This window comes from Setaria viridis, chromosome 1 (genome assembly GCF_005286985.2).
Source record: "Setaria viridis chromosome 1, Setaria_viridis_v4.0, whole genome shotgun sequence".
Classification (NCBI taxonomy): domain Eukaryota; kingdom Viridiplantae; phylum Streptophyta; class Magnoliopsida; order Poales; family Poaceae; genus Setaria; species Setaria viridis.
In genome coordinates this window covers 26,088,140-26,098,907 of record NC_048263.2, presented here as the reverse complement: position 1 = coordinate 26,098,907, position 10,768 = coordinate 26,088,140, and the positions used below count along the sequence as shown (strand labels likewise).

At 44.0% G+C, this 10,768-nt stretch overlaps 3 protein-coding genes across 3 annotated transcripts; all 3 read left to right on the top strand.

Annotated features, from left to right (window-relative positions):
- On the top strand, nt 1–1,863 carry LOC140221650 (F-box/FBD/LRR-repeat protein At1g13570-like). The gene is given in 4 exon segments (XM_072291386.1): nt 1–816; nt 818–871; nt 956–1,111; nt 1,312–1,863. Coding segments are annotated over 4 exon segments (1,314 nt in total). The 3' UTR covers nt 1,600–1,863.
- Nucleotides 1,864–5,198: 3,335 nt separating this feature from the next.
- LOC117855368 (F-box/FBD/LRR-repeat protein At1g13570) lies at nt 5,199–6,888 on the top strand. Its single transcript, XM_034737740.2, has 3 exons — nt 5,199–5,914; nt 5,998–6,153; nt 6,341–6,888. Exons 1-3 carry the CDS (start codon nt 5,291–5,293, stop codon nt 6,626–6,628), a joined length of 1,068 nt encoding a protein of 355 aa, XP_034593631.2. The 5' UTR covers nt 5,199–5,290; the 3' UTR covers nt 6,629–6,888.
- A 599-nt stretch (nt 6,889–7,487) lies between these two features.
- On the top strand, nt 7,488–8,252 carry LOC117855183 (agamous-like MADS-box protein AGL80). The gene has a single exon (XM_034737481.1). It carries the CDS (start codon nt 7,488–7,490, stop codon nt 8,250–8,252), a length of 765 nt encoding a protein of 254 aa, XP_034593372.1.
- Nucleotides 8,253–10,768: the final 2,516 nt, after the last annotated feature.

Below are 10,768 nucleotides of genomic sequence, written 5' to 3'. Positions count from 1 at the left end.
ATGGGTCACGCTAAAAAAGCCAAGGTGAAACATACGGTTGATTTGAGTTCATACAGAATTAACAGTCTACCTCAAGAGATAAAGGCCAAAATCCTCTCCAATCTGACTACAGATATGGCTGTTAGGGCTAGCGTCCTTTCAAGTGCTTGGAGGAATGTGTGGACTATAATGCCAGAAATATTTCTGTGTGATTTCAAGTTTTGTTCCGTTTGTCCTATAAGTGATTCCTCTGAAGCCTTTTCTATGAGTGGACGATCCAAGTTTGTTACATTGGTTGATTTGGCACTATCACTCAACAAGGGGCCCCTAGATACATTTATGATTATGGGGGAACAGAGCTACCATGATGTGTTTGCGAGGTGGATGTACATGCTTTCAACAAAAGGACCAAGAGCTATTACAATCAAGCTGACATCTGGCCCGCAGTATAAGATTCCATCAAGCCTCTTAAGTCATCTGTACCTTCTGTACCTTCTGTACCTAAAAAACTGCAGCATCAGCTTGCCCAAGGAGTTTGAAGGTTTCAAGTTGCTGAAAGTCCTAAGACTGAAAGTTTTCTCCTCGACAGATAGTGTCATCAGTAATCTGATCTCCTCCTGCCCCCTGTTGTCTGCGGTGCATCTGAGATACTTTGAGGGCATCAACTGCCTCAGCATTCAAGCTCAGGCACTGCAAATATTAGAGATTGAAGGGAACTTTGAAGATCTCCATGTCGATGCCCCTAATCTTGTCGACGGGTATCTTAGACTCGACAACGTTGAAAGTTACCAATCCATTCTAGTCCAGGGTGACAAGAAAAACTATCTCAAGCAAGCTTTTTGGCAGCCTGACTCGTATTGAAACACTTAGTGTTAGTGGTTCTTTCTTGACGGTAATGTACTACTGACTTAGTTATTATTTGTGTCATCTGATTAAACTGTATTGGAACTTCTCATTGGTTTTATTCTGGTTGCAGTATTTATCCAAAGGGTGCATGCTGACGAAAGTGCCTGGTGTATTTTACCATCTTGAGTTACTTTGTATTGAGAGATGCTTGTGGAGGTGGACTGAGGTTGTGGCTGCATGTTCACTATTTCAAAATGCTCCTCTCTTAAGTGAACTTGACATATGGGTAATCCTCCCTCCTCTGTATACAAATTGTTTTCTTTATTGTCACTGTCCTTTCTCCTGATGGTAGATGGAGTCAGTACACCACAAACTGCACTTCAAGCTGGCTGTAAATGTAGTTGATACCTGTATATGCTCAATGCAGCTTATCCATTTTTGCTTGGTTGTATTTATGATTTATCAATTGCTTGAAAAACTCTACAGAGTTATCCTCGCCCTGAAGCATTTACTCGCAAGGGAATCTGGGATCAAGACGAGATGGAGATTCAAGCACCTAAACTGGATCACCTTGAGACGATTACCCTCAACGATTTCAGAGGTTTGGACTGTGAGGTTGCTCTTCTAGGGTTGCTACTGAGCTGGGCGCCAGCACTAAATGAACTGAAAATAAACATTCTCAAAGGATTGACAGATCGGTGCGCCTTTAGGGCTACTAAGAAGCTGTTGGCTCTCCCCACGGCCTCTGCCAAAGCCAAGATCATCGTTACCTGATTCCTGCTGCTTTGTGCTGCATCCTCCTGCCGTGCACATGTGGTATTACTAGTCGTAGCGCCTCTTGCTAGGACTTCTGTTTATCAGACTGGAGTCATATGGAGGGAGTATCGTGATGTCATATGGGTTCCAGCATTATGCTCTGCATTTCTGTATGTAGTTTCAATGGGTGATTTTACTGCAGCCTGGGAGCTCTGATGTTAGCTAAATCATGCCCCGCTCTGAGTTGTTTCCTAAGGTTTTATTCAGCACAGCTAAGTGATTAACTGAAATTCTGGTCATTGTTGATGATTCAAGATCGTCCACATAGTGATGGACGTCTAGATGATCCCGTTCTGTTTAGTAGCTGCACTTCGCAACTCTTCGGACCGCGCCAGAACCTCCGATCACGTACGGTCAACACCCTACAGGATTGGCAGCTCAAAATGGGTTTGATTGGGAATACGGCAAGATGAAGAGAGGTCAAGAGAGAAGGGGTTCGAGATTTGGGTTTTTTGTCCCCTGCAGGCGACCGAACTGGCGGCGTATATAGCTCGGTCCACACCGGGGCTCCAAGAAGAAGACGACGCGCGCTGCATAAGGTAGAAGTGGATGAGGGCGTGGTCGAGCGAAGAGAGGACCGAGTCCTAATGGCAGAGCAGCTCTACGCGCATGAACAATCTGCTGGCTTCTAGATTTTGCGGTGTTAACTTATTATAGCACCGGTTCCCAATGGCATAGCAGTTCTACGTGCATAGACAACCAGAGCAAAAGCGATATTCTAATTGAATGGTTTTTTTAAAAAATAAATTCTCATCTTGGTCAATCTCTTCTCTCTCCTTTCCTCTCCTTACCCATCGTTCTCCCTTCGCTCTTTTGGCTGCGCAACGAGTAGAGAGAGGGAGAGAAAGAAAGGGCAAGAGAGCACTAGAGCATAGCCACAATGCCTAGTCACGAAAAATGCAATTAATTATCCATTTCCTTCCCACTAATTAAATTATTTAAGGAGCTCAATCTTTGCTAAAATTTGAAGAACCTAATATAGGATTGGAAATGGACAATCAAGAATATGGTTAAGTGTTATGGCTATCGGCATCCTCAATGGATAGGAAATTTTTTGATGCAATTTGAAAAACTCCGGTGCCACAAAAGATTAAAGTTTTTATATGGAAACTAGCCTATAATGGTCCGGATGTCCAAACCAATAGATTACGCCATCACCTAACCTCCTGCAACATGTTCAATATGTGGCATGGAACCTGAACATGGTCATCATGCGCATGCGATGGTTCACTGCACTAAAGCCACTGCGTTAAGATATGCTTTTTGGCAGTCATGGAACCTCCCTATGAATCATCTTTCAACTACACCGGACCTGATTGGATTATTGTTCTACTCAACAAAGTTGATAAAGACACAAGAGTAAAACTAATGCTTTTTTTCTGAAGAATCTGACACCATAAGAACTACGCTGTGTTTGGGAAAAGGTGACGTACTGCCCCATCTCTGCATCAGTAATTTTTTTTTTTGGAAAACTACCTCCTGAACCGAAGTGTGGCTGATCCATCAACTTCAATAAAGGGCAAAAATCATGTCACTCTGGGACAACTCTAATGTATCTGGATGACCATAGCTTGATCAAGAAAAGGTTCCATGGACACCTCCTCCCTCGAAATGGATAAAACTGTGGATGCTGGATCCTAACACACAACATGCTGGGATAGGCTTTATTGCTAGGAATCCTAACACACAACATGCTTATGCTCTTTGACTGAAGAAGCTAAATGTCATGCAGCCTTAATAGGCATCCGCAGAGCTCGCTCAGTTTTCACGGGGCCTAGTTGACAGGAGTCAGACTGCCTTGACACGGTATAAGCTCAATTACAGTACTCTAAATCGATCCCCTAGCTGCATCATCATCGAAGAAGCAAAAAAAGTTAAAAATGTTCCATTGCTTCGAAGTTTTAAAGTGCGATCGTGATAAGCCACTCCATTTTCACTTTAATATTTTACAAAACTTCAAAATATCAGGATTACAAATTCTCCAAAATATTTCACATAAGATTTGCAATATATTATATAGATTGAAATCTATAATATTAATTTTAATTAATTTAATTGTTTTTTTTATAAATTCAAGTTCGCACATTAACTTGAATATTTTATCAAAATTGAATCATCTAAAAGGTCATTTCTACCAATCATTATCTAGGAGTATTATCGTAGGATCGAGATGCTATAAAATTTTCATAGGATTTGATGCAAGTCTGGGATACTATAGAATTTAAGGTGAGATCGGTGTATTTTGACTTGGTATGACTATTGTAGGATTCTAACGGGAGGGGGGAAATATCTTAACTTCCCAATGGGGGAAATGCAACCGTTCCCTGGCTGCTGTCACGACTCACAAATCTATGCATAGGAAGATTGGAAGAGAAGGCCGAGGGGAGTTGAGTCCCAAGGATCGAGCGGGTGGTGGCGGCGGCGGCATTGCGGCGAGGATCACGCGGCGCAGAACCTCGCTTCCTCAACTCTCCAATCCCTAGGTATCGCTCACACCCCTCGATTTCTCCTCCCCGCCTCCAAATCCTCCACGGCACAAACTGAAGACCGATCCATCTTGTTGATATGGCTGCGTTGTACTCGGAGGCAAAAGCTGTAGAGAGTCGGCACCGAGGACAATGCTTTGCGTTCAGTTTGGTACGGGAATCTGGTCACCGTCACGAACTCCGTAATTAGGTTTGTGCGGTTTGTTGTTAGGCTTGCTGGCGATCTGTGCGACTTCGTATTGGGATCAGACTAGCTTATGTTGGCAAGTAGGCGCATAGTACTAGTTACGTCGCAGTTGCCACTCTAATCCTAGCTGACTCACATTCCCATCCTACTGCTATATCCATTCCTTCCAGTCACGAATCATCGCAAAGTTTAGCTAACAATTGTGAGGACTGAGGAAAGCATACGATTTTTTTAATTTGACCCGGACAAAAATTTAATGCTGGTATTTCTGCTTGTCTTGTTCAGTTCAGTATGATTATCGTCAAACATCTTTAGCTAATTGTTTCGTTTCCATTTTTTTTGGTTTAATAGGTGTCCTCCAACAATATATATTTTTAGAAACACTCACTATATCTCCAGAAATGAACAAACCTACTGCAACGCTGTTCATGCATGTCATAGGGAAACGGTGGATTGGCAAGTTCATTTGCAATGCCACTAACTCTGGAGGGGTAGACATTTTTAATTTTTGAAAATAAGGTTGAAACTACCTATGGTATCACAACCTGATAAAGCATGGTTCATTTTTTGAGAAAAGTTGTTGAGGAGTTTGTGTTTACATTAGTTTTTTTAAAATAAAAAATTCATATTGATACAAAGAATCGAGATGTAGACTCTACAATCTACATCATCTAAGTTTCTTATTTGCTGGAAAATGCCAGGACACTTAAATCTTCATTTTGTGGCCATGGGTCATGCTAAAAAAGCCAAGGTGAAGCATACAGTTGATGTGAGTTCAGACAGAATTAGCAGTTTACCTCAAGAGATAAAGGCCAAAATCCTCTCCAATCTGACTACAGATATGGCTGTTAGGGCTAGCGTCCTATCAAGCGCTTGGAGGAATGTGTGGACTACTACCCCAGGCATATTTCTGTGTGATTGCAGGTTTTGTTCCTGTAATGATTGTCCTACAAGTGATTCCTCTGAAGCCTTTTCTATGAGTGGACAATCCAAGTTTGTTACATTGGTTGATATGGCACTATCACTCCACAAGGGGCCCCTAGATACATTTACGATTCATGGGACACAGAGCTACCATGATGTATTTGCGAGGTGGATGTACACGCTTTCAACAAAAGGACCAGAAGATATTACAATCAAGCTGACATCTGGCCCAAAGTATAAGATTCCATCAAGCCTCTTCTCTATCAGTCATCTGTACTTTCTGTATCTAAAAAACTGCAGCATCAGCTTGCCGAAGAAGTTTGAAGGTTTCAAATTGCTTAAAGTCCTGAAACTGAAAGTTTTCTCCTCGACAGATAGTGACATCAGTAATCTGATTTCCTCCTGCCCCCTGTTGGATTCGGTGCATCTGAGATACTTTGAGGGCATCAACTGCCTCAGCATTCAAGCCCAGGCAATGCAAATATTAGAGATTGAAGGGAACTTTGAAAATCTCTGTGTCAATGCCCCTAATCTTGTCAACATGTATCTTAGACTCGACAATATTGAAGGCTATCAATCTGTTCCAGCCCATGGTGACAGGAAAAGCTATCTCAAGCAAACTTTTGGCAGCCCGACTTGTCTCAGAACACTTAATGTTGATGGTTCTTTCTTGACGGTAACTTACTACTGGCTTAGTTACTATTTTCGTCATCTGATTAAACTGTATTGGAACTCTCATTGGTTTTATTCTGGTTGTAGTACTTATCCAAAGGGTGCATGCTGACGAAAGTGCCTGGTGTCTTTGACCATCTTGAGGTACTTTGTATCGAGAGATGCTTGTGGAGGTGGACTGAGGTTGTGGCTGCTTGTTCACTATTTCAGAATGCTCCTCTTTTAAGTGAACTTGACATATGGGTAATCCTCCCTCTCTTTCTACAGATTGTAATATTTTCTTTCTATTTTTTCTCCTGATGGAATCTATTACTCCATGAACCACACCTGAAGTTGGCTGCAAATGTAGTTTATACCTGTGTATGCTAATGCAGCATATCCATCTTTACCTGGTTGTATTTATGATTTATCTTTCTTGAAAATTCCATAGGGTTATCCTCGCCCTGAAGCATTTACACGCAAGGGAATCTGGGATCAGGATGAGACGGAGATTCAAGCTCCTAAACTGGATCACCTCATGATGATTACCCTCAATGATTTCATGGGTTTGGACTGTGAGGTTGCTCTTCTAGGGTTGCTACTGAGCTGGGCGCCAGCTTTAGAAGAAATGAAAATAATTATCGCTGAAGATACAACAGATCAGCGTGTCTTCAGTGCTACTAAGAAGCTGTTGGCTCTCCCCAGGGCCTCTACCAAAGCCAAGATCATCGTTACCTGATTCCTGCTGTTTTGTGTTGCATCCTCCTGCCGGTGCACATGTGGTGGTTTTGCTGCTGTTTCTAGTCGGTGTACTCTATAACTATATAGTGATGATGCCTTTTGTTGAGACTGGAGTTATATGGTTGGAGTATTGTTATATGTCATATATATGCTTCCAGCGTTGCGCCCTGCATTTCTGTACGTAGTTTGAAGGTGTGATTTTACTGCAGCCAGTGGAATTGTGATGTTAGCTTATTGCCCGCTTTGTGTTGTTTCCAACATTTCATTCAGCGCTGCAAACTGAAATTCTGACTTCGTTCTGTGTTCAGGACTAATGCTCCTTTATTAATCCGACGAGGTTACGCCAGCTTAACTGATAGGAACATCTTCAGAGAAAAGTTATTTTGCTGAATAATTCAAATGCGTAAAAATGTTATTGTTGTAGTTTTAAAATCCACACCGCATTTCTCGACCTATTCACCAGCTCAACAATGTGCATGAATACGATTACACTTGCCCCGTTGCTCACCCGCCTCCATTCAAATTCAAATGCACGTTAAAAGGTTATCGCATCTATAGACTATAGGAGTAGTAGTCACCAGCTCAGAATGGGCAGGAAGATGATCACACTTGCTCGCTCGTCCTTCATTCATGGTTACACCTTACACCAGCATGGACGTACTAATTCCAGCGATCTTGCATATCGTCGCACATAATTCGTTTCCATAATCACCGTAATGTCTCCAACCTGTGTATCCTTTCCTTCCATACTGTGATCTGATCCCGTGCTATAAAACCCCCCACCGCCTCTCCTCCTTTCCATCCACGTAGCACCGAGCCCCCAACCATTTTCCCTTCTTCCTCCTCGATCCCCACCCATGGCTCGCAAGAAGGTGGCCCTGCAGTGGATCGCCAACGACGCGACCCGCCGCGCGACCTTCAAGAAGCGCCGCAAGGGCCTGATGAAGAAGGCGAGCGAGCTGGCCACGCTGTGCGGCGTCAGGGCCTGCGTCGTCGTCTACGGCGCCGGCGAGTCGCAGCCGGAGGTGTGGCCGGAGGCCCCCGGCGCGGCGGAGGATGTCGTCGCCCGCTTCAGGGCCGTGCCGGAGCTGGACCAGTGCAAGAAGATGCTCGACATGGAGGGCTACCTGAAGCAGCAAGTCGACAAGCTCAGGGAGCAGCTGCACAAGGCGCAGCGCGAGAACCGGGAGCGCGAGACGGCTCTCCTCCTGCACGACGCCATCGCCGGCCGCCTCCCGGGACTCGCGGGCCTCTCCGTCGAGGAGGTTGGCAGCCTCGGCTGGATGGTGGAGAACCGCATCCAGGCCGTCAGGGCCGCCATCGCGCAGCTCCAGGGGGAGGGGCAGGACCTCCCGGCGGCGGCGCTGCAGCTGCCGCAGCCGTCCCTGCCGGTGGCGCCTTATTACGGCATCGGGGCCGGCGCCGGCCATGGGGAGATGATGATGCAGGCGCCGCACCCGCAGGGTTGGATGATGGCCGGAGGGGAAATTGGCGCTCTGGCCTACGGTGGCTTCGTCGGCACCAGCACCAGCGCCGGGGCCGACATGCCGCCGCAGTTTGGCAGCATGGGTGCCGGGTTTGCGTGGCCTGACACAGCTGGTCAATCTTTCCCTTCCATGTAAAGGAGGCTTGGCATCGCATGACGCATGCATGCATGAATGACTGCTGGCCAAATCTGTGGTATCGTGTCGTGTCAAGCAGATTGCTAAGTAGTTTTGCATCATACTCGTCGCGGGTCATGTTTTAAATCAGTTTATATTCGTGGTGTTCGAACAAAAATGATGGTGAATTATATTTTTTCATTGGACATACTATTGCTGCATGTGAACATACCAAACTTTCATGCATCTCAGACCTTTTTACTATTGCTGCTGAACATCAAGCGACCAGAAAAACTAAGGAACACCCATGCTAAGCTTTAGCACATGTCACATCGGATGTTTGGATACTAATTAGGAGTATTAAACATAGTCTAATTATAAAACTAAATGCACAGATGGAGTCTAATTCGCGAGACGAATCTATTAAGTCTAATTAGTCCATGATTTGACAATGTGGTGCTACAATAACCATTTGCTATTGATGGATTAATTAGCCTTAATAGATTCATCTCGCGAATTAGACTCCATCTGTGCAATTAGTTTTGTAATTAGCTCATGTTTAGTCCTTCTAATTAGCATCCGAATATCCGATGTGACCCTGCTAAAGTTTAGCACCTCGTATCCAAACACCCCTAACACATGCGGACATGCAGACAAAGCAGCAGGCAAAGCTGAAACCAACTCAGCAAGTCCAAGCACGACAACATGTACAGGCGCAGAAAGTTCAACTTAGGGCGTGTCTGTGACTGCTAGGCTCCAACTTTTGCAGCTCCGTTCTGAAATTATCTTGCCAAAAACCTCTACCTCCAACAATACTAACTCTAGAAAAAAGTGGATCTAGAGGTTAACTTCAAGATTTTCCTAGAGCTCCTCAAAGGATCTCCAAAAACACTATTTTCATACATTTTCTTGGAGTTGGGTGGAAATTACCCACCAATAGTACTGGTTACACGCACCGGTTTGAGGAAAAAATAGATGGACACCCCCTCCTCCCCAGACTGTTCACTGATGGCACCCCCTCCCCTTCCCTCTCGCGTACTGTCCCCGCCTTCTCCTCTCCCTCCGGCATCAAAAAAACCGACAGTATGGATGTCGATGATGATCCTCAACCCCTTATCTCATACCGGTGAGTACTCCACATCTCCTGTCAATAGAATCAAAACAATTATACAATCCACCAACGCAGACGATATGATGCAAGGACGTCGCGTAGGTCAATATCGTGCTTGCATGGACGTCACTTCGATGGTGCAGAATTCTTTTCGCTCCCAGTATCCGTGCTGCTACACCCTAAAGAGCTTAACAGACGCCGTTCTAATTAGCACAACGAGTCTACATCACGCTCGCATCTCTATATAGAAGATCCTAAATTTGGGGTGGGTAGCACTAGTAGAGAACTGGCCTTTAGTCCCGGTTGGTAGGGTGCATATCTCCCGAAAATTCATCTGGGATAAACCAACCGGGACAAAAGGGGGTTCTTTAGTCCCGGGTCTTTCAACCGGGAGTAAAGGTCACCCTTTAGTCCCGATTGGTATCACCAACCGGGACTAAAGGGCCTGCCACGCCAGGCGCGGGACAGGCCCTTTACTCCTGGTTGGTAAAAGCAACCGGGAGTAAAGGGTGCCCCTTTAGTCCCGGTTGGGTTTCCCAACCGGGAGTAAAGGGTTACCCTTTAGTCCTGGTTGGACCTGCATGGTGTTCTGCATGTGTGGTGCCTGAAATTTTCATGCATCACGTACGTAGTACCGCGGCCCTTTTGTTAACCTTTAGTATTTGAGAATTTTTTTATAATGAAATCAACTAGTATTTAAACGAATGAAATTTGTAATTATACAATTACTATATATATACGCAATTCATATACACAATTCAACTAGTACAAATCGATCTTAATTAGTGCGTATTATATATACAAATAAATCAAACTATATATCTACAATCTTCCTGTCGAGGTGTTGCTCGGAGCGTCTAATTGTCATCCATCGTAATAAAATTCTCCTTTTGGATTTACCACCTCATCCATTAGGAATCCAATAAGACCTTCACATATTGCCTCTCCTCTTTCTTCCTTCAAGAGTCCTTGTTGAATATTTAACATCTATAATTTGGAAATTTGTGAATGTTACATGAACAATTAAATATAAGTAGCTAGAAAATAATTAACTAGTAATAGTTTTATTTTACGTACTTTAAAGTTGTGCGGCGTCATCTTTAGTCCCTTGGGTCCCATAAAACTATGCATGTGCTCACAAATGTAGTAGCCACATAGATTATTCCCGAGTTCCTATCTTAAGCACTTCAGTGTGGAAAAAAATAAGTTATAAAATATTCGTGTTATACAATATAATAAATGTGCAGACTTCATACGTACCGGGAAGTCTGTGTTCCATGTAAGTTTTTCTTTGAATGGACCTTTGTGTGTCCTTATGAATTGTTTCCATGCGCCGCGGATTAGAATAATGAATGATATAGTGTAACAGGGATAAAATTTAGGAAACAAACTTTTGCATAGAGATAAAGGTCTAGAATTATTACAA

What these genes read in the sequence shown, in the direction of transcription:
- LOC117855368 (XM_034737740.2), top strand. Translation starts at nt 5,291, where the DNA reads ATGAGTGGACAATCCAAGTTTGTTACATTGGTTGATATGGCACTATCA. An exon ending in TTGATGGTTCTTTCTTGACG is followed by an intron (nt 5,915 to 5,997) that starts GTAACTTACTAC and finishes TTCTGGTTGTAG; the next exon opens with TACTTATCCAAAGGGTGCAT. An exon ending in TAAGTGAACTTGACATATGG is followed by an intron (nt 6,154 to 6,340) that starts GTAATCCTCCCT and finishes AAAATTCCATAG; the next exon opens with GGTTATCCTCGCCCTGAAGC.
- LOC117855183 (XM_034737481.1), top strand. Translation starts at nt 7,488, where the DNA reads ATGGCTCGCAAGAAGGTGGCCCTGCAGTGGATCGCCAACGACGCGACC.